The sequence below is a fragment of the Urocampus carinirostris genome, chromosome 11 (genome assembly GCF_059441175.1).
Source record: "Urocampus carinirostris isolate Australia breed hairy pipefish chromosome 11, RoL_Ucar_1.0, whole genome shotgun sequence".
NCBI classification, from domain to species: Eukaryota; Metazoa; Chordata; class Actinopteri; order Syngnathiformes; family Syngnathidae; genus Urocampus; species Urocampus carinirostris.
In genome coordinates, this window is record NC_142359.1 from 21,238,883 (window position 1) to 21,266,565 (window position 27,683).

At 41.6% G+C, this 27,683-nt stretch overlaps 1 protein-coding gene and 1 pseudogene across 2 annotated transcripts; both read right to left on the minus strand.

The window, feature by feature from the left end:
- Positions 1-282: 282 nt before the first annotated feature.
- Positions 283-27,651, minus strand: nrip2 (nuclear receptor interacting protein 2). Of its 2 annotated transcripts, XM_088347756.1 has the most exons (7): positions 27,444-27,651; positions 27,133-27,330; positions 8,921-9,166; positions 4,838-4,920; positions 2,044-2,138; positions 1,928-1,980; positions 283-744 (listed from the first exon to the last, which is right to left on the minus strand). In XM_088347756.1, exons 2-7 carry the CDS (start codon positions 27,286-27,288, stop codon positions 643-645), a joined length of 735 nt encoding a protein of 244 aa, XP_088203882.1. In that variant the 5' UTR covers positions 27,289-27,330; positions 27,444-27,651; the 3' UTR covers positions 283-642. The 2 variants fall into 2 exon arrangements, with proteins under 2 accessions (XP_088203882.1, XP_088203881.1); XM_088347755.1 differs by having other exon boundaries at positions 27,133-27,651.
- LOC148356758 (U2 spliceosomal RNA) lies at positions 7,202-7,291 on the minus strand (annotated as a pseudogene).
- Positions 27,652-27,683: the final 32 nt, after the last annotated feature.

Below are 27,683 nucleotides of genomic sequence, written 5' to 3' on the forward strand. Positions count from 1 at the left end.
TTGGTTTTGGTTGCACTACACCAGGGGTCTCCAACTTGGTGCTCGTGGGCACCAAGGTGCCTCCTAAGGACAGTTGACGTGCCGACTGACTTGTTCTGAAAGTAGATCACCAGTGCTGAGCCATTGTGATTTGCGAATAAGAATTTTTTTACTAGTTGACTGAGTCTATTTAAAACTACTTCCAATAATTAGCTTGGTGATAACATTTCTGTGGTGCAGTGGTTAGCACATTCGCCTAACATGCAAAAGATCCCCGGTTAGAGACCAGGTGGAACCATTTGTTGGCTTTGAGATGGATGGGCGCTATGAGGCGTGATTTGCCCATGAAACACCACAGGGAATGGTTCCCCTACAACCTTAGTGGTTAGGGGATTCACCCACCCAAAAACATAGTAATAACACTGTAATAACATAAGTCCTTTTAAAAATACATATCAAAGTGGGTGCCATTTGCGATAATCAGTAACAAAAATTAGCTCTCAGCTTGAGAAAGGTTGGCGACCACTGCACTACACAATACAGCGATATCTCGTGGTTAAATAACACACACTGTCCCTTTAAGTAAAACGCTAGTGAGCTACCGGCCCGGGCACTTCCAAACTGCTCTCATTGCAGCCAAGATAAAAGTGCAGCAGGGGGCGCTCACACCTTGTTTGTGCTGTCGGGGATTGCGTCGCTCATGAAGGGGATCTCCTCAGCACTGCCCCCTAGCGTCAGGACCCGGCGGTTCAGGTCCAGGCAGGACTGCAGGAGGCAAGTATGATGCTATTATTTATCATGCATCCTTTTCTGTTTATTTACAATGCCTTGCAAAGGTATTGGCCCCAGAAGAACCTATGAATAAAAACTCAAACTATTTTCTAAGAATCAACAAAATGTGAGACATAATTGTAAAAAGAAACCAAATAGATGTATTTTATATTATGCTAACAAATAAAAATATTGAAAAGTAGGCGTTGCAAAAGTAGCGGCACCCTTTAAGATAATACTTTGTACAACTTCTTTTTGCTGCGAATACAACCATTTAGTATTTTTCTGTATGTCTCCATAAGTCTTGCACCTTTTGAAAGAAAATCTACATTCTTCTTTACAAAACAAATCAAGTTCCTTTAGGTCTGGGATGAAGGTTTAGATGGACGGCCAGGTCTTGGTAGGTTTGAGGTGGTTGTATGCTCGCTGCAGTTTGATATTATTGCTCACACAGTGCCCCGGAAGATGTGTCAATGTTGTGAAATCTTGTTGTAAACCATTCCTGCTCCGAACTTTTCCACAACCTGGTCTTCAAATTGCTGTCTGTTCTCCAGTGTCTCCTTTCATAGACACTTAAGCCCGTTACAGAACAGACTCACTCATTAGTCATTTATGGTCATTTAGGTCGACATAGGATCATTCAGAATTCATCAGGGAGTCAGTTGGCTTAGCTGAAAGAACAGGAGGCCAAAATTTTTGCAACACAGACTTTTCTTTTTTTCTATTGTAAATACTATATAAATATAAAATGTTGAAAAAATGGTTCCAATTCACAATTGTGGTTCACATGTATTGTATATTATACTTTAATTATTTTATATTTTATTGTTAATGTTATTATTTGTTATTGCAACATCCTTTGCAGCCTGGTCATCCTGGAAGGGGGATTACCTCATGTGCTGCCTCTTCTTAAGGTTTCTTTATTTTCATGCTGAGGTTTTTTAGTTTTTCCCTGCCCCCATGTAGGTTTTAGATCAGGGGATGGTGTAGTAATAGTCTGTAGTTTGCAATAGTCTTCTTGTGATTAAGGGCTACACAAATAAACATGACTTGACATGTTGTTGATTCATGTTTTCAGTTATTTAGCCTAAAGTTTGAAGCTTGAAATATGGCTATATGACAAAAAGTTATTTGGGGGGCAATATGTGTACTATTGTTAAAACACGGTCCCGCTTACTTTGAGTTGGAGCAGTGTGTGCAAGCCCAGGCTCATTTCGCATGTCTCATCCTCTGCAGAAGGGTTTGAAAATGTTAACAAAAAGACACTTTAAAAAATGTTTTAACCATATCTACCTTGGACCAAAGCAGAACACTGGATCAACCTTGAACCTAACTGAAGCTCGAGGCCGCTCACTGACCTGCTTCTATCTTGACTGGTTGTCGAGAGGCTGAGGGAACAAAGGAAAAATGGCAACGCAGAGCTCGGCTAAAAACAAGACACCAGATTTAGAAACACCTTCGTATGCTTAGGTATTTCATTCATTTTCCACAATTGTTAAAAAAGTCCATCAAAGTTAAAACTTGACATTGGGAGTTAAATCTTTGAGGCTGCTTAAACTCCGCAGCGTGTGTTCCTTCTTTGCCTTCGCCTATTTTTAGGTAAGCAATTTTGCCTTTTCGTTTTGTGTTTTCTGCCGCATGTGTCGCGGTTGGTATAATTTTGTCCGGCTAACTCTCCATTAGTGTGGGGGCTGCAGAGGATTTTCCTGTTTTCTTAGCTCCCAGGTGGCGCTCGTTGGCTGCACATCGTGGTTTGTTTGGCTAGCTAGCCTGGCGTTAGCGCTGGTTTTGACATGTTCCTTGTTTGTTCATTGTTGGTTCACGGTTAGCCTGGCTGCTCACTGCATGTGGTTTGGTTGGCTGGCCTAGTGTTTTCCCGCTGAAACTGCAGCTGGCTTTGGTTTATCGGTCCCGATTAGCTCCAGTTGGCGGCTCTCTAAATGTTTTTTTTTTTTTGCCAGTTAGCCCTTTTTTGACTGAAGCCATTTGTAGTACCATTACTGCATTCACATGCTACACTACCCCTAGGCATTCCCCATTAACCTTACCAGAACATCACTTAAAAGTCCTGTAACCTCTTTGACTAATTAACACTCTTTGACTAATTAACATGCAAAACAATATGGCAATTGGCTTACTAAGGGGCTGGTGTTCCTCCATTGATGTCAGAAAATAAGTTGAATGTACCGATCTAGTATACATATATACAGGGTAAGCAAATGTTTCTTTGAGCAAAAATGACCGGTATGCATTTGCTGTTTACGACAATTGCCTATGTTTCAGAGCTCTCCTTATGTGCTCTGTTAATGGGATACATACATATATACATATATATATATATATATATATATATATATATATATATATAGTAGTTTTTGTGTAAGTGTCCTGCAATAATGAGTCCAACAGTGCCACCTGCTGGTATGGGGTAAGGTTTGGTTTGGCTTTTGATCTTGTGACCGAAAGGTGGATGCCGTTGGCAGTCTACAGCGCACTGCTAACGGTAAGGCACGATCTTTTGGTCCTCTGCAAAAAGTTATTTTAAAACCACATCTGACAAATCTCTCAACATGCACAGTAATGTGATTGATGTTGTCAAGCTGTTTGGATTTATTTTCGTTTTGTTCTGTCGCCATTTATGTTAGTTTTGCCGGATGTTGTATGTTGTGCTAAAATGCTTATTCCCCTTATAGTGGTAAGCCAGCAGAGGAGCTAACCACGTGTTGTGTGTGACTCATTCATTTGCAGCAACTGTAATAAAAACCTCATCATCCAGTCCAGCGTGAATGTGGATCTTTGGTGGGACGGGTACACAGCGGTTACATATATATATATATATATATATATATATATATATATATATATATATATATATATATATATATATATATATATATATATATATATATAGCTAAAAACATGTAATATTTCCTCACATTTAGCCTGATTAAGAATTTGGGAATAGCTTTAACTCAGGATTATAGTGATGAGCTGGCTCCCTTTAAGATGCTTTTTTTCCTCTTAAAGGTGCACATGATTGGTATTATGTATTTTTCAGGGATTCTGTATTGTTGGCAATAAATTGATTAGAGCACTTACCAAATACCTGAAGCCAAAATTCCCGTCACTACAGCATCAAAGCTTTAACTGTAACTATAGGAAATGTAAACAGTTTCTAAAGTCTTTTAAAATTGTGTATTTTTACCACTACTGCCCGAATAACATTAGTAACAATCAGAAACTGTTCTATCAATCTCATTTCAATGACAAATGAGAGTATAAATTGTTGAATCGGAGTCATTGTTGTGCAGTAAGCGCTATTTCAATTAAGTCTCTTTTACATGAGAAATTATGAAGTTAATTTATATGAATGAAATGATTATTTTAGAATGTATCTCATTTTAAAGTGACAGGGTTTCATATTTACTGTCGTCTAGCTGCAGACAATTAATCATTTAAACTTCCATAATATGTCAAAAAAAATACTTTGCTTGTTTGGTGGTTAGAAAACTATTTAGTGTTGCTGCCATCTACAGGCTTGGAGTACAAAATTACCAACGTTAAAGGAACAGTGTGTGTTATTTAGAAACTCTTAGTGGTGAAAAGTTTTTTTTGAAAAAAGTAATGGTTTAAATACATATGCAAAATACATAAACTATCATATAAACACGCATTTTAAGAAAATGTCCTCGGTTCAGAAATTAGCATTTATTTTACATAGCATGACCCTCACCGAGAGGGAGCTTACATAATTTTTCATAATCTTGTTGCTACCGGGTAACTGAAAACCTCGAGAAAGGCTGGGGAAAAAATTTGTAAAATAGTGCGTTTTAGTCACGTTCAGTTTCCGTTGTCTCTATTCTTCTTTGTGCTTTTTAGTCCTGGTTTTCTGTACTACACCATGCAGCTACATCTAGTGGTCAAATAATCCACTCTGGCCTGTTAACTTTTGTTGATTTGTATTATTCATATGACTTTTTTGTAGTTATTGCATATCTTACTTATATAAGGCATTGTATTTAAATTCACTATACAGCATAGCTACATAATGCGATGGAAAATGTAAAAATAAACTTGGTAGTTTTACCCGAGCCTTTTGAAGCAGGATGCAGAGATGTGGTTATGTACGCTGTTGGTGTCTAAAGAAACCTTCACTTCAATGTCGCAGCACTGTAGGGACAAAACAAAATGGAGCATGGTGTTGACAAAAGTAACAGAAAACGGATGCCACATTTCTGAGAGTTGTCAAACATTGCACTACTTGACAATTTATGGTAAACTCGTTGGGTTATGTCATGAAACATTAAACTTGTCTCTAGAATTGAGGGTTCGGACTCAGGTTCAGAATATGTATTGTCATTGTCAAAGAGAGTATCCAGTTATTAATTAACAGTTAAGATCTACAGAATAAATATCTACAATAAAAATCAATAAAACCCAATACCCATAATAACCCAATGTAAACATTAAAAGTGCAGACGTTACCATAAAAACTCAATAGCAGCGTGAACATGGATTAAAGTGCAATTGTGTCCCACTGTCACCTCCTTTCAATTGGGAAGTATGATGGGATAAGTGGTGAGTCATGATTGTATTCAGCAGTAGTTACCCGTTTATGTAGAACTTTGATTTTTTTTCTTCAAAGAAGTATTTTCCTGTTGTGTTCCAAATAACAAAAATGTCTGGTCAAACTTCAGCTCCTCTTGTTAATTTCCCCTCATGTAAAAGACGCAAATGTTTTTGTTTTTTTTTCACTAATATAATGAAGTGCTAGTTAGGGTCTGACATACCTCCTACCACCAGGGGGCCTCAACCAGGGTTTGAACTAGGCATGGGTGTGGCCAATTATCACGCAGCTGTGGGAAGGTTCCTCGGTTGTGCCTGGTTGCCTGTCCTGGCGGCGAGCGGGAGGCTCCTCGGCTGCGCCTGGTTTCCTGTCCTGCCGGCAAGGGGAAGAGTCCTCGGCTGCGTCTGGTTTCCTGTCCTGGCGGCGGCAAGAAGGCTCCTCGGCAACACTTGGTTTACTGTATTGGCGACGGCTAGAAGGCTCCTTAGTTGCGCTCTGGTTTACTGTACTGGTGGCAAGGGGAAGGCTCCTCGATTGTGCCTGCTTCCCTGTCCTGGCGGCGAGCGGGAGGCTCCTGGGCTGCGTCTGGTTTCCTGTCCTGGCGGCGGCAAGAAGACTCCTCAGCTGCGCCTGGTCTACTGTACTGGCGGTGGCTAGAAGGCTCCTCGGCTGTGCTCTGGTTTACTGTACTGGCGGCAGTGAGAAGGCCCTTAGCCGCACACTGGTTTCCTGTCTCTGCTGCATGAAGGGCCCTCGGTTGCACCCTGGTTTCCTGTCTCTGCGGCAAGGAGTTCAGACCTTCAGCCATTCCCTTCCCATCGCTGCAGCCCCTGTAAAATTTGTTTGTTTTTTGAGGGAAGCCATCCGGTATCCGACCCTTGAGGGGAATGTTATGTTGGGGTCTGACATACTTCCTACCATCAGAGGGCCTCAACCGGGGTTTGAGCTAGTCACAGGTATGGCCAATTACCACACACCTGTACCCAATTATTCCAAACTCTTCAAAAATACATTTTCGGCGGCAAACTTCATTAGATCATTTTCATTTTCAAACTCCATGTCAGGTAAATTTATTTGTTTCTGGTTACTTTACTCCCTGCATTTTTAAGGTTTTGTTTTGTGTCTGGTTTCTTGTTTCGACATTTTGTTATTTGCTTTGTGACCACTTGATTGTTTGGTACCTTGGTCTTGGTTTTGTGGCTAAATACTGTCCTTGTTTTGAGCAACCATCTTTCCAGTTCCTGCCTCCCCCACATAGGTCCTTCACTCTAAAAACGTAACAGTGCTAAACCTGAGCATATTTCTTTTTGTACATGAGAGCAGCCTGTCAACAACACTGCTAAGGATCTTTTATTTTATTATTTTTGTTTAAGTAAAATTAATCGTGCTTTCTTGCAGTGATGTTTAAAAACAAGCCAAAGCACTTAGGGGTGCACATGTACAAAGATAAAAGTTAAATATTGCAGAAGTTGCACAAATATTTGACCTACTATATAACTTTGTGTTAAAGGTGGGGTGCATTGTTTGAGGTCTCCTTGATGTTAAGTATTTTCTTTGTTAACAATGCCCAACTGAGTTGAAAGTGTTTTTATGCATTTTACTCCCACTGTGCCTATCTTTTATACTAGTTTTAGTCAAGATGGAATTCAATTGGCAGAAGGAATGGGCTTGGGGAGAGTGCTTGACATTGACATCATGATCATTCCTACGTGGGGGGTTTGGGGTTCTAAAGGGTTATTGTTCCATCTTCGTTATTCATTATCCATTATCCGTTATCGGTCAGTTCATAATACGCTACAAAGCCTAGGAGCCGGGACACTTACTCTCAGCCAAAAGGCCAAGCTAAAGTCCTAGCCCTAAAGCCTTGCTGCGATCATTGCGAATGCACCGTTCCCGGAGGTACTGCAATACCGGGCCGATGCGTGGAGTGGACAGAGCAAGCTCTTATTCCATCTCCGGATTGCAAAAATCAAAGATCATGGCTTACCGTGATTTCTAGCAGAACAGTAACCACTAGGAGCCGGGACTCTTACTCTCACTATTTGTTAGTGTAGCATGCAAATATGGAACGTAAGAAGACCCCTGCTACAAATACAGTCCGAGCGCCATCTCAAACTAGAGGTGAGCTGTTGAGCCCACGCCCGACCTAAAATTTGGGTCGGGTCGGGCCTCATATGTCAATCATTATGTTTGGGCGCGCTGGGCTTCTCTCTAGGTTTATTTGTCCCAGCCTCTCTGTGGCACGCATCTAAAGGGCCGGTCACATAGCCTTTCACAGGCGTATCGAGGCTGAATCACGGCCAGAAATTTCTGCCCGTGAAGCAGATGCTGTTGGACGCTTTGAGATCGCGATACAGACGAGATACAGCCGTGCTTTACACGCGGTAAGAAATTCACACACGGTTGGCCGCGCGAAAAAGTTTTGCGCTGCTCAAAACTTTAGACCACGGGTAACCGCGGGCGGCACACGTGGTACACACGGGGTAAAGATGCGGTACGAACGTGCTAGGACGTGCTACGGCCGCGGCCAAGACGTGGTTACACGCGGGTAGGACGCAAAATTTTAGCGGGTAATCGCGGGTGGAGCACTGTCATAGCATGTTTGTTCTGCGCCTGTATCGCGGTGTTATCACGTGCATTAGCGTGTGTACCGCGTGTAAGCACGGTCAAACGCGATGCAGCCGCGGTTACCCGCGATAAGGACGCGGAACAGTCGCCGGCGTCTGTTTCGCGGGCATACCACGGGTAAACAGCGGGTTTCGCCAATTTTACACATTTTCCACCGTGTCTGCTTCACGGGCAGAAATTTCTGGCCCGTGAAAGGCTGTGTGACCGGGCCTTAAAGGACATACTGCTGCTGTGGTTTATAGTCTAAATTCAAATCTTTCAAAATGACGGACGTTTTTAATTTTTTTCCCATCAACTCTTAAAAGATATCTGTCAATGATGGCCACAGACACAGATATATAAAAAAATGTAAATGTTTATACAGACATGTTCAACTTACATTTTGTTAAAAAGACAGGCTTTACATGTGCCAAGATCCGATCACCCAACCCCCCTCTCTCTCGCGCGGATTCTGCATTCCGGGCTAACCATGCGGACCTCGATCGCCAGACCCAAAGAACCGGGCACGACGCAGGGGCCGAGATGGCCAAAATAACCCCCTTCTCCTGTGTCCTCACAAATGAAATAGAAAATTTTGGGTTTTATTCAGGCTTGGTCCTACGAATTAAGTTAAATGGTCTGGCTCGGGCTGAGTGGGTTTTAATATCCACGGGCCCGGGTCAGGCCAGGCTGGAATTTCTAAGCCCGATCTTACCTGTAACCCAAACCCCAAAAGTGATGGGAAAAAAAATTTTTACAAGCTCGTCTTAGAAATGCACGTACTTGCACGTGCATCATGAACGAGATGACAGAGGCTGCAATGACACAAGCCAGGAGATTGCGGCTGCCAATAAAAAAGTTCCAAATTCCATTCAGCAACGTTAAATATGCTTGGCTTATTTAACTCGGGTAGACTCACAAGAAGTCATGCTGAAAAATCGTCCCTGTACTAACATTTGGACATCAACATCCCTGTCACAAATGGACCCACAATACCTTGCAGGGAACAAGCAAAGCGCCGAGGCGTGTGGATTCATCAACCGCGTTGTCCGATTGTAGACTTTTCTCGCTGTCCTCCTCCGAGGTTTCGTCAGCGCTTTGGTCCTCTCCGCCCGCCGGCTCGCCCTTGCCGCCATCGCCCGCGAGCGGCGATCGGATATGGCCGGTTGGGTCCCGAGCATCGCCCCGGAGCCGCGTGATGTTGCCCTCCAGGAGGCGGCGCTGCACCACACTGTGCGGTTGCTATGGGGATAAGACGGTGTATTAGTGTGATGCTGTCATGGGTGTAATCATGCCCTCTCTTGTCTGGCCGTCTCTCTTATTGCCTTCCAGTGTCCATCTGGAAAAATGCTCATTCGCTCTAGATACTCGTATTTGGCGGCTGCGTATAATGGTAAGATCAAAATAGAGTACATTGTCTGCCTGGATGAGCACCAAAAAGCAAAAGGGCTCCCTAACATACTATACACTCCAAATTTGAGACCAGTTTTATTCTTTTTATTATTTAATGCCCTTGAAATTTCCTCTTGAGTTTAAAAGCACTATGGTGTCTGATAAGTTAGTTCTCTTTTTAGCATGGCAGTTCTTCATTCTGACTATTATTGCTCACTGTTGTTGGGAGGATGAACATGGGAGTACATTTTCTGCATGAGTGAGCACTAAAAAGAAAAACAGCTCCCTCCAATGTTATACACTTCATATTTTAGGCAAGTTATAATCTGTTTATTGATTAAAACACTTGAAATTGTCTTTAGTTTAAATGGAATATTGTTATTGAGATGTGGTACGCCACCTTCCCTCAGGAGGCGCCAAAAGGGTTTGGAACTGGGAAGAAGTCTGTCCATTTACCACACACCTCTCCCTAATTGTCCTGACCCTTTATAATGATATATAATAATGATAAAAATGTCATAATATTTGAAAAGTATACTAGTCTTCAGACTCAAGAGTCTTCAGCTGGTACAAAATGCCGCAGCGAGGCTTTTAACTAGGACCAAAAAGTCCGATCACATCACCCCAATTTTGGCTAACCTGCATTGGCTCCCTGTTAGCCTAAGATGTGATTTCAAGGTTCTCTTATTATTATACAAAATCCTACATGGACTTTCCCCCTCATATCTTTCAGATCTGATTTCCCCCTATGTCCCGGCCTGAAGCCTTCGTTCTGAGAGCGCCGGTCTTCTGGTGATCCCAAGAGCCAAGAAGTGTTCCGCAGGTTCGAGAGCGTTCTCCATCCGGGCACCGGTGCTGTGGAATGCTCTTCCCCCTGAGATCCGATCTGCAACCTCAGTGGAAATGTTTAAATCTAAGCTTAAAACTCACTTCTACTCTATAGCATATGAATAACCTAAACTGCTTATGTGTAATAACCTGTGAAGCCCTTTGAGACTCTTTGTGATTAAGGGCTATACAAATTAAAATGACTTGACTTGACTTGACTTGGTCAGGTCATTGCATTTACACTGCAACGCCAGTTTTCTTTGCTTTTAGTTTCGTGTTTGGAGACTTTGTTGTATTTGTGTGCCTCTTTGTTTTTACCTTGTTTGTTGGATTTGCATTTCCTTGCCCTCATGTAGGTTTTAGAGAAGGGGATAGTGTAATAATAGTCTGTGGTTTGCAATAATATCTGGTCTGTGCAGCCCTTTGAGACTCTTTGTGATTAACGGCGTCACAAATAAACTTGACTTGACTTTTCTATTTAGGTCTGTTTCTGGTTTGGATATTGTAAGGTTTAATTTTGTCAGGCCATGTCATTTGTTTTGTGGCCCTTTTTTGGTTGTTACTTTGTTCTTGGTTTAGTAGTTAAATCCTATCCTTATTTTGAACACCGCTGCCTCTGTTCCTGTTTCCCCTTTACTTGGGTCCAGTCCCCGGTCACACCCAGGGACAATTTGGACAGGCCAATTAACCTGACATGTTTTTGGAGGGCTCAGAGGAAACACGCAGGCACAGGGAGAACGTGCAAACTCTGCATAAGGAGGCCGCGGTAGCTGGAATTGACCCTGGACCTCCACACCGTGGGGCTGCGTGACTAGTTAAATGTGCATTTCTAAAATAACAACTTATCATGTTATTACTTTGTCATGACTATGTTTACACCAAGTTAATTAGGGCACCACGTTGGAAACCTCTAACTATAATGTCCGATAAGTTTGTTTTGTTTTTGATATTGGACATTTGCCAGGATGCCAGTGCTTTATTCTGCCTATTATTACTCACTGCTGTTTGTTGTTTTGAGTATAATGCATTGCTTAGATCATTGTTAGTATCTGCCATTCATGGTGCTGTTCTTTGACACACACACCATTTAGGGTAGATCTGCTTTTTGTAACCCAGTACATTTGATAAAACGAAAGGGCTCAGGGAAAGGCCTTTAATTTAAGGATTATACATTTTAAGATTTATAGTTTAGTAGACACTCAAAAATGGGAAGAGAGAACATCAATTGATTTAGTACTTGCCAGAAGAACAGGAAAGAAACTACAACCTATTATAAAGGCCCTTCCCTGAGCCCTTTCGTTTGATCAAATGTACTAGGTTACAAAAAGTAAAGGAAAAACCTTCATTCTATTAAAGGTCAAAATTGTTTTTAAATAATAGGCAAACATACATGAACTATCATATAAATGTGCATTTTCTTAATAATCTTCGATAAATTCTTATTTATTTTACATAACATACACTCCTGTGTGGAGTTTGCATGTTCTCCCCGTGCTTGCATGGATTTCCTCCGGGCACTTAGGTTTCCTCCCACATTCCAAAATCATGCTTTTTAGGTTAATTGTCCGGTCTAAATTGTCCCTAAGTGTGAATGAGCGAGCGAATTGTCTGTCCCTGTGTGCCCTGCAACTGGGTGGCAACCAGTTCAGGGTGTCCCCTGCCGACTGCCCCAAGTTAGCGGGGATGGGCTCAAGCACCGCTGTGACCCTATTGAGGATGAGCGGTGTTGATAATGGATGGATGGATGAGGCTCACTTAGAGGGCGCTGACATGATAGTCCGTGATCTTGCTGCTACGGGGACCCCAAAAACCAAAAACATTGTGAAAAGTGTTGTAGAATAGAAACTTGCATTTGTAGAACAGATTTGCATACATTTGTTCAGGAGACTTGCTGTATGCATGTAGAAAGACTTGCTTACAGTTGGGAGAAATGTTGCTTACATTCCGGGAAGGTCTCGGCGGACGAATTAGTATAAACAAGAGATAACGGCAAAGGGCAAACTGACCCAAACTTAAAAACATTTCCAAGAATTGATGATTACAAAATCCGTGGCATGTACACGTGAAAGGGACGGGCTACACCGTTTACACATGCTGTGTTGAAACTATAAAGACCCACGCATATCTGAGATTCTCTGAGTTTTGTCTTGTTGAGATTGTTGCAACAATAAACAAGAGCTCCCTCTCGCGCCATTGATTCCTGCATTCTCTGTGAACGCGTATGAGACGAATTCTCGATCGTTATCTTTTCCAACAAAAGTTGGGCGAGAAAAGTTAGGGGGAAAAAATGTAGAAGTAGAACTCTGGTTCTACTGGTTGCATCACACAATACAGCGACATCTAGTGGTCAAATATCTTACAGTGTCCCTTAGACAATTGTACAAAATATTGCTATTAATAGTGGAGACACAGTTTTTAGGTTAATAACTATTATTTAATATTTAGCACCAGTGTAGAATAATAATTCCAAATCAATTCTTACATTTATACTCTGGATTTCAAAACTTGGCAAAAGTGTCCATTTTTTAAAATTATAAACGAATTAAACTAATTAATCTTATTGCATAGCCCTAATCCTAAATTCCTGTTATCATCCTACACAACTGTTAATCAGTTAATCATCTGCTAGTTTGCAGCTTTCCTCTAATTAACATTCAAAAACTAAGCTCATCCACTCGTGACCCGGAAGTCTTTGGTCAAAAGGTTACTTTCAGCCACTGTGTGGGTGTGTTCTCGAATGACACCATTTTGGGAAAGACTGTGACCCCAGTGTTACCGGTTCGCTTGGATGCTAATTGCTGTGCGAGCTAATTACGTGTTTGCATCAACTGTGAGCCATTCATGTGACCTTTTTAGCAACTTTTTTTGGACCCCCCGTGTCACAGCACATGAAACACATGGCGATACATATGCCGCCTAGAGACTGTGAAAAAATAAATACTGCGCGTTTTTTTCCATTGTGTGTCGTACCTAATAAAATGGCCAAGCTATGATCCGCCTGCTAGTTGCATGCTTCCTAACATGATTTGCAGCAGGGTTGCGGCTCCCCCAGAGCACAGACAACGATTGAGCTTTAAATTAAATTGTGGTCATAAATGTAATCAATCCAACCGCTTCTTTCCTGTACAAAGGAAACACGTCAATAGTCGGTGATGAGCTGCTACTGTGTATACCTCATAATTAGCCAAGAGATACTAATAGCTTCTAAACAGTTCTTACCAATTCATTTTTGACTTATTGAAGGATTTCATACATTTGACTATAAAGGATTTTGTACGATCAAATACAAATTACATTTAATGCAAGAGATATTCACTGACTGTTTTTCTTCAAGGTACATTAGAAGGTTAGGCTGTGTGGAATGCATCAGACGTATTTCTGATAACAGAATTTCTGTGAGTGCAAACGGAGAAGGCCAGACGCACAAGGACAGACATTGCGACGCCCTTTGGCGAGGAGGAGGTGAAGCCGAGGGGGGGGGGTCTTCCCTGGCACACCCATGGAAGGAGCCGGCACACCAGCTTGTGGAAAAACGTGGGCCGAGAAGAGAAGGCAGAAGACTTCGGAAAAGGCTTGACAGAGACTCGAGCAACACTAATTCGGCTATATTCAATGGAGTTCACTTAGTTAAATTGTTTAAGAAATTGAATCTGCCCCCGTGTGGAAATGCCGGTCTCTTGTCCATCTTTTCCATCAAGAAACGAGCACGCATTGTTAGGTGAATGTAGGTTGTGTTTGGTTAATGGAGTCAGATAACTAATTCTAACAATTTGGTAAACGATACGTTTTAATATTTTAAAACCTAATACTTGCAATACTCTACTAGCAGTGTATCGTTTTTTAGTTATAAATTACAGTAGGACTAGGTTCTGATTTGTTCTAGTGAGTCTGTTGATGGATGTTTGCTAGTTAGAGGTAGTCAGTGGATCTTAAGATGGTGATATTATATTAGGAATATCCGTATTTTGTGGGTAACAATGAGTTCTTTGTTAGCTTTTAACAAGCTTTTGGTTGCCTATTGCTTACTGAGTGGTTAGCTTTCAAAAAGTGGGTAAGTCAAGTTTTAAATCTTAACAAGTTATTAACCTGTAGTTTCCAATGAGTTGCCGTCTGGGCCATAATTCTGGCTTTCATAGTTATTCCTAATAGTGGAATGTTTGTCTTCATAAAGACAGTTCAAATACGCTCACTAACAGTTCTTAAATAGTCTGATAAACACATGTATGTATGAGCTTACATACATACTGGTCAAACATTTTGGTTCACAAAGATATGTAGAAGATTCTAATAAACAGTCCTGAAATGCTTCCAAACACACTTGTCAAATATTTCAGTTCATGAATATAGGTAAAATATGATCCTTAACAGTACTGAAATGCTTTCATTTGCTCAGGTAAAATTCCCTCGTAAGCATGTGGCAAACTCTTTCACATACGCTCAAGAAATGTTGGTGTTTATAAAGACGGGTAAGAGACACTCATTAACAGTACAGAATTGCTCTTGTACACGCATGTCAAACGCTAACACATGACCTATGCAAAGCTTCTGAACACACTGGCCACCAATGTTCCCTCTAATTTTCCACGGGTTTGAGCGTTCACACAAAGTCGGTGAGCAACGCTTGAAACAACAGTGAGCAACAGCAATCCCAAGTGTGGCAACTAAGTTTTTATCAAACATGTCCAACACTTGACATCACGTTACATTTTGCCGAGTTTCCGGCAATGCAAAAAAAAAATGTTTTACTTTTGAATGAACTGACTAATGTATTATTGCAAAGGTTGTACGGCCTACAAACGTCGTTTGTTCTTACAATTCTTTCACAAGATATCCATTTCTTTTTATTTCCTGACATATTTTGTCGCATAATATTAACATAATTGGGGGCTTATTTAGTCAGTTGTAAGACACAGAACTGTACTTAATCACATTTTTTAGTGGAAGTACAATGTTGGCAACAAGATTCACTTGATATAATTGGAAATTATTTGAATGCAACACAAACTTTTTCTTCTTTTTTCTGTGTTTTTTTCTACTTTTTTAAAAATTCCTTTAAAAAAAAATCTCAGTGTGTTTATTTTTTCCGAGCTGTTACTTTTTTCTTTTGTTCTTTATTTACTTTTTCTACATTTCTATCTTTTCTTTTTTCTGGCTTTTTTCTAAAAAAAATCTTCTTTTTTTTCTTCCTTTTGTTTCTTTTTTTCTCAGCTTTTCACTAATTTTTCATTTTGGTATTTTTTTATTTTTTGTTCTATTCCCCCATTCCTTTAAATCATTTTGTGCATAATTTCACATAATATTTGGTCATGTTGGGATTAAAGAAGCAAAAACAACCTGAAGAGCCGTTTAGGACCCGAAAGAGACTGTTCCTTTTAGTGAGCCGAGCCGAAGAAGCCGGTTCTTGACAAACTCTACTAACTTTACTCAACTTCGTTCTTCTTCGACTCAACTTCAAAATACCGCATTTAGGACACAACGTCAGGGGAACCCGTGTATTTTTACCTTCATGCACTGTAAGTTTGCCTTTAGTCGCTTCTTAATTAGTAATTTTGAGCCCTCATTTTTGGGCGCTGACTAGATTTTCTCGTGCGCTGAGAATGAGCGATTGCGCACGCGCGCAGCTTAGAGGGAACACTGCTGGCCACCCACGTGAATGTAACCAGGATGTATGCAAGCTTTTGACATGTGTTTATGACACCATAACGGACTGTTAGAGAGTGTTTTGACCTAACAATATGAAGCAAAACATTTGACCAGTGCATTTGGAAGCATTTCACTACTGTTTCTGAGCAACTTCTACCTCTGTTTGCAAACCAAAACATTTAAACAGTGTGCATTTGCTGTAAGCTTTTGACATGTGCCTCTGAGACTACAACAGTACTGTTGGTGAGTATGTTTTACCTATCTTTATGGACCACAATGTTAAAAACCTTCAGCCAATTCTCAGTTATGGCCCAGATGGCACCCGATATTTCGTTGTTAGCTGCTGGTTCAAAATGTTTATGAATTTTTAAGACCTTCATCTCTCACACACACACACACACACACACAAGTGTGGCTGTTGAACACAGCTTATTGTCCAGTGCCTAATAATAACAACAACAATGCAGGCCGTTATGTGGGAAATTTAAGCTGTCTAGCCTATATTTTTACGGCACAGGGTTTCCTGTGAGTGTGCTTGACTCTGAAGTACTGTTCCGCTCTGCTGCTGCCTGCTGGGAAAAAGAAACCTCACAATCGGAGATGAATATAAAACACCTTCTGCAGGATTAAGTCAACTCTGCACCATCTGCCAGCATGCGGCAAGTCTTGTGGAAACCACTTTCCTTTCCATTCAAGCTGAGCAGCAGTAGGGCAACATCAAAGAGAATGGTTACAGGTAGCCCTGTAAGCTGAGTCACATATAATCCTATTTCCATTTTTTTTTAAATGGCTGCAGAGCAACATTACTGTGACCAATTTAGTTTATAAGGTACTGTAGTTGCCCAGGACACGCTACATAATGGACAATGACAGCTCACCCTTTATCCCAGCTCCATAATCGACCGGGTCAAAAACGACAGTCTTCTGCTAACTACCAGGTCGGAGTGATAAGTGTGTGACTGATGAGAAGACACCTAGATTACCTTTACCACTGTAGCCCAGACAAGAACATAGTAGTGAAAATAAAGATCAGACTCATGCAAGTGCTATATCATGGACTCTCGCAGCAAAGCTGGAAAGGAAAATCCAGGCTATGGAGATGCGATGCTACAGGAAACTTCTAGGCATTAGCTACATAGCCCACGTGACAAAGCGGTGCACAACACCATCAGAGGGCTCTTTGGACCCTTTGAAGAACTGTTGTCAACTGTGCCCACACAAAAAACTGCAGTAGTATGGTCACCTCACAAGATCATCAAGACCCCAGTGCACACTATAGGGACGCTGGAGGAGAGGAAGACAGAAGAAGAACTGGGCCGAACAACATAAAGGAATGGACTGGTGCCAACTTTTCCATTACCCAAACACAGGCCAGGAACCGTCAACAGTGGAAAAAAGCAGTCCAGAGTTGGGTCTTTCAGCAATACAGGCAATTAAGTGATTGGTAAACCGTGAATCGTGATTTGGATTTTCAGGTTATTATAAAATAAAAGTGATGTTTTTTCCACTTATTTCTCTTTTCATGTTGGACACCTGCAAAGCATATCGCATAGGATGCCATGGTTGTTTATTTTGACTAATATTCCTCATTGTTGTTCATTATTTTGACTTATGCAATGTTTATATCATTGTCACTATTGGCCAAACAAAAATCTAGCTGTTATTTGGATTGCCCACCTTTTAGGGGATCTGCCTTTTATAACCTAGGAGACTTCCTAATAAAAGGCGTTACTGGGGGACCTTTCGAACAGATGGGAATTTCTTGAGGGTTCTTAAGTGCAACCCTACCGCAATTTGGATTAATTTGTTGTTGATTAATTAATGGCTTTTTATATTAATACTGTATATTCTTTATCTTTTAGATCTTATTTCGTGTAAGAATTTTTTAAAAAGCAATATTTGAGAACACTAAAATGTTTTTTTATCAGAATTTTTTGTGGAAAACCAGATTTGGCCCAATCTCACCTAGACCCCAGTTTAAGTGGTCCCCAATTCATTTGAGTTTGTAGTATAATCCATAGTAGAATATTTGTTGGTCTGGGTCTGATTTGAAGGTTAAGGCCACAGAAAGATGGTTTGTGTCTGGTGTTTAGCTTTCATATGTCACTGAACTCTGATATACACTTCCCAAACACACAATTGCCATGTTACCGACACATGCAAACATGATTGTATAACGGTGCACACTGAGATTGTCTTCCTCTCTCTTTTTCTTTTTTTCTAAATACATTTGTGTTGATGGTAGGCCTCTCTGCACCTCGGGCAAAATAGCGCAAAAGCAAGCGTTGCATAACCAACGCTGCTGGATTACACATCAGAGCGGAAAACACGCTGGGCGATTGTTGATGCCGTTCTCGTGTTATGGCGGTAGGATGACATTTAACTGGCAATTATGGGTACATTTATATAATTAACTAAAGTGTATTTAGAAAGTATTTAGAGCGATACTTAAAAGCTTTTAGACGTCACATACATTTAGCTTAAAATATGACATATGATGAAAAATAAAGTCACAGGTAGGTTATGGTTCTACTGAATAAAAACGAGCAATAAGCCTGTGAATAGTTAAAACTCAGTCGGGTCATCTCCCACTAATGGCCAACAGCTTTCTACTAGTTAGGTATTGATATTGGTTAACATTTGGGGAAAAAAAGCTTCAAGCCAGGTACCTCAACTAGAGGTAATATGGGGCCTTAAATATCCAACCCGACTCAAGCCTACGCCGTGCCCGATCCATTAACTTGATCTGCAGGACCAAGCCTGAAGCAAACCTGAAATTTCATTTTTTTTGTGAGGACTCATGAGGAGGAGAGGTGATTTATGATGACAAGTGAAAGCCTGTCTTTTTTTAACAAAAATCTAAGTGAAACAAGACTGTATAAACATTTACATCTTTTATATGTATGTGTCTGCAGATGTTACATTAACCAATAATGTTCCATTATTGTCAGATTTTTGTGAGAGTTGACAGGAAGATTTTAAGGCTATCCGTCAATTTGACGGGATGGAAATATGGCAATGAAGCACAAGCAGCAGTTTGTTCTTGAGAATCCTGCGTGGCCCTTTAAAAGAGAGATTGGCGGAAGGACAAAGAAGAACAATGATGGGTGGATAATAGAGACAGGAAGGAGTTATTTGGATTGACATTGCAAATATTTTGTACAGTACGTTTTGTGATGAGGCAAGAGAGAAGCCTGGCCTTACCCAACCAAAATGATTTACATTTTAGGCCTGACTCGGGCTGAAATTCTGGTCGGTTGGACTCGGGCTTGGGCTTAAGATCCTACCTCAGACCTCAACTCACCTTTTGGGGATTTGCTAAACTAGTCATGGTTCTGCACCTGCAGTCCCTCTCCTTCTCCAATAGATGGCAGTTTTACCCCCTTTTCCAGTCTTTATCTCCATTCCCCTGTCCATGTGCTCACAATTAGCCACTTGATTACTCTGGTCCCCCACTCTACGTGGCTGATTTGTATCTGACCCCTGCTAAAGATAGTCTTTCACCAGAAGACAACCTCCTCTTTCTTCACCAGTCCTTTCCTCTCCCCAAGACCTTGTTCACCAGGATTTTTCTCCAAGGTATTCCCAGTTTGTTTTTTGTTTTTCAAGACTTTCGCCACCCCAAGAACACCTTCCCAAGTTTCTCTCTCATCCCTGTTGGGTTTTGATCACATTAGTGTCCTGCTATTGGGTCTACCCAACATTATGTCAACTGTAAAGTACAATCAAAGCATCCAACTGGTCAAAATGATTTAGAAGTATAATAAAAAGCCTTTTAAAATCACCTTTTTTTATCTAAAAGTGAATATAACATGATTAAAACGAAGTAGTTACAGTTAGGTTATGTTGTTACTGAATAAAAACAAGATACAGTATAAGATTGTTACTTGTCACCTCCCACAAACAGCTCGGTTTCCACGAACAACAAAGCCACAAATTATAACCAGTTGTTACAGATATTGACAGCGAATGGCAGTCGCAATTGATTCACTTTGTGTGCCAGCCAGTCAATAGCAAAGTAGTACATACAGTAACTTGTTTAATACCAGCTACTACTGTTAGTCACACGCCATTTATAAGCTAACAACCAACTAGGTAACTGTTGACAATTGTTAGCATTTGAAAAAAAGCTTCAAGCCAGAAACCTCAACTCACCTGCTAAGGATTAGCTAAGCTATATTAGTCAAGAGTTAAGTACAATCAAAGTTTCAAACAATTCAGAACAATTTAAGCTCATATGCACTTGGCAAAATCTGTTATCTATCTAAAAACTGAGTTCTCCCTTGGAAAATGCCCCCTACTTTAGGGTTGACCATTTAGCTCTTGAGAGCACCAACGAGTCTGTGATAGCATACCTGTCAACTTATGTTTGTCATGATTACTGATGTGACTCAGCTGTGCCCGCTCCTTTCGCGCCAACTGCCACAGGTTCTGATTGGCTCCCGATCAGTTTTTGTTTTCAGTCCTGTCTGTCCCCTTTTGTCAGTCCGTCTGCGAACTTGAGTTAACTCTAGGCAAGCCTTTTTGGACCCTGACTCCCACCTGTCCCGTTTTTTTGCTCCCGTCTGTCCCCCGGCTTCGACCCATTTTTGACCCTGACCACGTCTACTCTTCCGTCCCGGCTTTCGACCTCTTTTTAGGGGCGGCAGTAGCTCAGGAGGTAGAGCGCTCGTCTTGGGATCAAGGGATCCCAGTTCGAATCCCGGCTCTTCTGTGTTACATGTCGAAGTGTCCTTGGGTAAGACACTGAACCCCTAATACCCCCAGTAAGCAGGTTAGCGCCTTACATGGCTGCAAGGCCGCTATTGGGAAATGTGGAGCACATTGTAAAGCGCTTTGAGAAGTCATTGACTTGAAAAGCGCTATATAAAATGCAGATCATTTCATTTCATTTCATTTTTGTCCCCGTCTTCTCTCCTATTCTGGCTTACAACTCGCTTCCGACCACGAAGGGCACACAGAGACATACAACTCATCTGCTAATTCACACCTAGGGACAATTTGGACCGGCCAATTAACCTGACATGCATAATCCCAGAATGTGGGAGAAACCGGAGTGCCTGGGGGTAACACACGCAAACACAGGAAGAACATGCAAACTCTCATATGAAGGATGGCAGCTGGATTTGATCCCATGACCTCAGAGCTGTGCCGTGGACACGCTAACCACTCCTCTGCCTGGCTGCCATAATATTAGTTTGGATTATAAACAAAAATACATAAACTATTTTTTTTAAAGTACTCGTAGGTCGAGAAATTTAGCGTTGTGTTGGTATATAACGTGGAAGGAACTGATATCATTGTGGACCATTTCGGTGCTAAGAGTACACAAAAAACTCAAAAAGGCTAGCCGAAGGAATTTGAAGAAACATAGTGAATAAGGGTCACTTTGAGTGTCCGTATTTTGCATTCTTTCATGTGCTTTTTATCATTTTCTGTTGCACTACACAGTACAGCCACATATAGTGGTCAATGAATACAGTGTCCCTTTAACAGTATTAAAAGTAAATATAAATACTTCTGCTGTACAATGTCAACAAGAGAACTATAATCCTTTCAATTGCACAATATTTTGATAATAAGGTTAGAACAGCAAAAGAGTGTAAACACAATTGATCCAATTGGTAAGTTATGATATTTACATAACCTTACAATTCATTAACAGCATATTATTGATCCGATCCAGGTACTTGCTCAGTATCGATAATATTAATATTTGGATCGATCCGCCCTCTCCCAGTTGCACATTTTGGCTCTATTCCGCATCGTCTTGGTCACTGGTAGCTGACAACAGCATTTTTGATTGCTAATACTTTGGCGGTAATCTACATAGCCTGTCTCGCTGTGAGTAAATAGGTGCCACGTTGTGTTTTTCTAATTTATTATTGCTCCATAAGGGGAATTGCAATGATTAATAACGGTAAAAATTGGTTGAGGTTAACAGGTATGCAATGGGTTTTTCCATTATCTGACACAGCTATTTAGGGATGTCAGGAATTCAGTCAGGGCAGCACGGCGGAACAGTTCATGTCTTGGGAACCTCCTGCGTGGGTTCAAATCCAGCTCCAGACTTCCTGTGCGGAGTTTGTATGTTCTCCCAGTGCTTGCGTGGGTTTCCTCCGGGCACTCCGGTTTCCTCCCACATTCCAAAAACATGCATGTCAGGTGAATTGACCGGTCCAAATTGTCCCTAGGTGTGATTGAGCGAGTGAGTTGTCTGTCCCCGTGTGCCCTGCGATTGGCTGGCACCAGTTCAGGGTGTCCCCTGCCCACTGCCCGATGATTGCTGGGATGGGCTCCAGCACCCCCGCGACCCTACTGAGGATAAGCGGTGTAGCTAATGAGATGAGGAATTCAGTCAGTGTAGTTCTGTGGCTTTTAAAGTCACTGTCTGATGAGCTGGTTCCATTTTTTTTTTAATGTGTGGTGTTGGAGGAGTCAGTTTGTTATTTCTTTTCCAAATTGTGACGTGAGCCCTCTGGTCTACACTGCACTTTGTCGAGAATGACATGTTTGGATAGCCTACTTAGAATGCCTTTTTCCCACTTGTCATTCAGAGGGAAATGGTAAAAAGATGAAGGGAATGGACTTGATAAATGCAGGCTAGTAGACGTCCCGATGACTAATCAAAAGTGTCTTTCTTGTCATGTAATGAGTTTTTTAAGTGTATTTAGCGGCTAACCATATTTCCGGGCTCTCATCAGATGGACAATTTACACTCCTTTTAAAGGATCTATGCTATGCTGGGCTCATTGTGCCCCCCAACCAACTGCGCCATTCCAGCGAATTGGTTTTTATAACAAGAAACGTCCTGAATGCCTGACATGGCAGGCAGCTAATAAACGGCCGGCGTTAAGCTCCTCCAAGCTAATCGGGTTTTAGCCACTCAAAGCTAAATTGATGATAATTCACATTTCCTGCCCGTGTGACTCATTTTTAGTTTTACCCGGTTTACACAACACTATTAGAGTTTACCGGGAAGAGCCAAATTGGGCATGATATTTCACTCTATTGTTTAATCAAACTCAAATTTCATTAAATTGGACCTTGCCAACATCAAGCATTAAGTGGATTAACGATGCATTTTTTTCTTCTTTAATGTTACCATTATTTTGGTATCTCCAACATGAGCTTGCATGACTAATAGCACTACAAGTTGTTAATTGCTGACTGGGGTTTATTGATATTCAAATGCTCCGGAAAATAGCCTATGTTGTGCAGGATTAAAATTATGTGACTTGCAGCCCTGAGCCAAAGTGCATTTGTGGAGGATTTCCGAACCGTGAGGGGATAAATGATGGTATTTAATGGTTATTTGGTCAAATTGAACTCAATGGGACATCACTGAAGGTCTAGGTGGGAAATACATGGCCCACCTCTGTGTTAGACTACTGCTTTATGCATTAGACTAGTGCTTTACGTGTTGGACTACCGTTTTTCTCCCCTTGTACCGGCCATCGAATTTTTTTTAATCCACCGCTTTTTCACAAAATCTTAACTTGGGACTAGCAATTTAGTCACGGCTGCTTTATTTTTATTTTGAAGCCAGGCTAAGTCTCTGTTAATGAATAAACCCTCACTTGGCCCCACCCGTTTGGAACCATCTGCGGCTTGTTGCCTGATTGGCTTCCCTCCTGTTTAAGCTCAGTGCTCTCACTCATCCCTTGTCAGTCCGTCAACGAACCTCTGCACCCACAAGATGTGTGTTTTGACTCTGTCCGGTATCTATCCCGTTTATCTCGTCCTGTTTGATATCGGACTCAAGTCTCCAGTGGCTGATATCGATCCCATATGTCTCGTCCTGTCTGACAACTCGCTACTGTCTCCGGTATCCGGTATCGATTCCGCCTGTCTTATCCTGTCCGATATCGTGCGTCGGTCTCCAGTATCCGGTATCTATCCCATCTGTGTCGTCCTGTCTGATATCTGACTCCAGTCTCCGGTATCGATTTTGCCTGTCTCATCCTGTCCGATATCTTGCGTCAGTCTCCAGTATGCGGTATCAATCCCATCTGTCTCATCCTGTCTGATATCTGACTCCAGTCTCCGGTATCGATTTTGCCTGTCTCATCCTGTCCGATATCTTGCGTCAGTCTCTAGTGTCCGGTATCGCTCCCGTCTGGCTCGCCCTGTCTAATATCTGACTCTAGTATCTGGTATCGATCCTGTCCATCACGTCCTGTCAGGTATCGATCCCGTCTGTACGTTATCCGCTCGTGTATCTGGTATCGGTCCTGTCTGTCCCGTCCTGTCCCGTATCGACCCCGTATGTCCGGTATCTGGTATCGATCCTGTCTGTCCCATCCTGTCCGGTATCGACCCTGTCTGTCCGGTATCTCTCCGTGTATCTGGTATTGATCTCGTCAGCCTCTGACTTCCTGTTTTTCCACTTCTGTCTTACTTCTTCCGCCCAGCGATCGCCGAATCACTGGCATTTGTAGTCACGCACATGACTGCCCCTTTACGGTAAAATAAAGCCTGTGTGAAAACATTATGCAGGGTCCTCATCCTGTTTTGGTTCTGACACATTGATGATTGTTGATGTGAAAAAATCCTACTGCTAAGCCCCCAACATTCACTTCCATTGTTAATTTTAATATTAGCTTCAAATTTGACTTCACCGCTGCTGTTTCTATCCATAAGTAAATCTCAACAGCTTGTCAAGAACAATGCTGGAATCTTCGATCAAGCGGCTGCAGTTTGCTGTCAAATTGCCCACCTAAGAGTTGGCGGCCATACTAAACCTTTAAATAGCCACCATAAATTGAACTGTTAATTATTCTTTAGCTAAAGAAATCTACCTTTGTTATATTGTTGGATTTAATGCAAGTTTTCCATGCCGACTACTTCTTAGTGAAATTAATTGACAGTGTAGAGACTAAAGCGTTACAAAGGAGCTTTATCGAGTACTGAAATGCTTTACTAATGAATGTTAGCAACTCAACTGTTGTTCCTAAATAGAAGTGTCATTTTGATACTCAATAAATGCAATCAACTGCAATGTTGTTCAACTGTTGAATATTTCTGCATCATTCATAATATCACATGTAGTACAACCCTCTATTCAGCAGATTGAGAGGTTGGCCTGTTTATATGTACTTGCGTCACTACAGTTTGACCCCCGGAACTCCACCACCCTGCCCACCTTCCAATCCAAACCCACAGCTTGTTTTTACCTGTTTTTATCTATTTATCTATTAATTTATTATTATTGACAATACTCTCCGTTATTCTGAGTACAGTGAATTTGGGTACCCTTAAAGTTAATTTGAAATATAATGTATTATAGTTGTTATAACAAAGTACAGCTAAATACAGTTATGTTAATGCCATAACAAACACAGAGTATAAGAACACTGAATATCTCTTATGTGGATATTCTACTTTCCGTACATACTCGCATCCTAGCCAAATTTACAACTATAAAATAATAACCTAAAAAAAGGGGGTCAGCTTATATGCACATATTTGGTTGTGTGTCACCAGCAGCGCAAGGGGTTATACAGAAACAACAAAACAATTGGAGCAAACGTAAGCACAGAATTAACGGTAAAAGTGTACTGAAATTTGGTGTTTCTATTGAGATGTAAACTGTCAGAATCAGTAATGGAGGTGGACCCAGATGCGTAACGTTTTCACACGCTGTATTTTACAGGAATGGGGCAGTCGTTCGTGTGAACACAAACGCCAGTGATTCGGCGCTCGCTGGGCGAAAGAAGTAAGACAGAAGTCCGGCGTGAAAAAACAGGAAGCCAGAGACCGACGCGATCGATACCAGATACACAAGCCGGACAGACGGGGTCGATACCGTACAGGACAGGACAGACAGGATCGATACAAGATACTGAAGATTGGAGTCAGATATCAGAAAGGACAAGCCAGACGGGATCGATACCGGATACTGGAGACTGGCGCAGGATATCGGACAGGAAGAGACAGGCGGAATCGATACCGGATACCGGAGAGTGTAGTAAAATATCAGACAGGCCGAGACAGACAGGATTGATACCAGACACTGGAGACTGAAGTCATATGTCAAACAGGACGAGATAGACAGGATCGATACCCGATACTGGAGACTGAAGTCAGATTTCAGACAGGATGAGACGGACTGGATCGATCCCAGATACTGGGGACTGGAGTCATATATCAACCAGGACGAGATAGACGGGATCGATACTGGACAGGATTCACAAGCAGGATACCGGACAGAGTCAAAACAAGGTCTTGCGGGTGCAGAGGTTCGATGACAGACTGACAAGGGGTGAGTGAGAGCACAGAGCTTAAACAGGAGGGAACGAGCCGCAGCTGGCGCCAAACGGGCGGGGCCAACCGTGACAGTAAACATACGCAAAATAGCTTGACAAACCTACATTATATATGCAAAAATCTTTATCATTTTCAAGTTTTTCTTAAAACTATTGTGTCAACAAAACGCTATGGACACACAAAAGCACCAAAAAGCATAGGAAGATGTTTTCTGTCGCCAACCAATATAGACTTCTCGACCTGCTAAATTTGCTCTGGAGCCACATGCAGTTCTTTGGCTCTCTTTAGTGGCTCCTTAGTGCTTTTTTTAAATGATTGAAAAATTTATAGTTTCTGGTGGACAATACAGGACATATCATTAAAGTGTTCTCAATCAGTATAGATGGATGAAGTGTGCGTATCCTTTCTTATATAGCTGATATACAATAAGGCTTTTCCTTTTTTGTGGCTAAAGACTGTCTTTGGGGGGGAGGGTTTTGTCCAATATGGTTTTTTTGGGGTCCAATATGGCTTATTTGTGCTGACCGGAGGGTACATGTTGTTTTTTTTGTCACGTCCACATGATTGCGACAAGGTATCATGTAAAGTGAAACGGATTGTGTACACAATACAATTGTGCAATAAAACGGCAAGATTATTTTTGAAATTTTGATTTGACCGTACAGAAGTTATTTGTAAAAAAAAAACGTTTTAAAGTTCATTATGTACAGTACTTTTATTTTTTTAACTTAATTTACAGGCTAAATTATTTGTTTGACCAATAAATAAATAAAGGTTTCTACTCCACATGTTTTGACTATCGCTGGATGTTTTTGGGACTCGACCCCGTGAAAAACGAGGGATTACTGTATACGTGATTTGTAACAACATAGCGACTTTCGGAATAACGCAGTACTTTTTGGTGTCAGTAATCAGGGCGGGTAACTAAGTTATATTTTAAATGAAGTAACTAGTAACTGTAACAAAATACTGTTTTTCAGTAATGCACCCAACACTGTTTAGTAATTGGGTAGACGCACGGATGACAAAATGACTTGTGTTCATGATCAAGGTCCCCCGAGGGTTCTTGCTCTTACCAGGTCTTTAGATGTACCTAGTCTCTTGAGACCGTCCAGGGGCAGCAGGTCAGCGGAGTCCTTGTGCATAAACTGAGTAGCCTGCTTGAGACGACGCTGCTGGTGAAGAATGGCTTTATCCCGGATGGCCAGCTCACCTTTTTTGGCCTCACTCATGGTCTTCAGAACTAAAATCCCCACTCTAGTCCCGTCACCCCTCTAAAAATAGACACAAGAGATGTGGGAATGTGGACCTTCAAAAACAATTCTAATTTCTTGTTTGACTCCGGAATGATGGTCTGCTTCGGACGAGCATCCTTTTGCGTGTTTACCCTTTCCGAGCGGATTCTCCTCCCTCGCTTGCCTGCGTCCTCCCCCTCCCGGTCTTGTCAGCCTCCGATGAAGAGCGAGCGTTTTCTCACTCGCATGTGGTGTCCTGGCGGATGATCGCTGGATGCTGGCAGGGTGATTAGCCTCCACGGTCACGCTGTGGAGGAGGCGTGACCCCACGCAGCCGTAGCCGATCAATCCCCCAGCAATGATCACTTCAGTCATGTGATGATGGCTCCCTT

What these genes read in the sequence shown, in the direction of transcription:
- nrip2 (XM_088347756.1), bottom strand. Translation starts at nt 27,288, where the DNA reads ATGAGTGAGGCCAAAAAAGGTGAGCTGGCCATCCGGGATAAAGCCATT. An exon ending in GTGTTCTGCTTTGGTCCAAG is followed by an intron (nt 1,981 to 2,043) that starts GTAGATATGGTT and finishes ACCCTTCTGCAG; the next exon opens with AGGATGAGACATGCGAAATG. An exon ending in ACACACTGCTCCAACTCAAA is followed by an intron (nt 745 to 1,927) that starts GTAAGCGGGACC and finishes TGCCTCCTGCAG; the next exon opens with TCCTGCCTGGACCTGAACCG.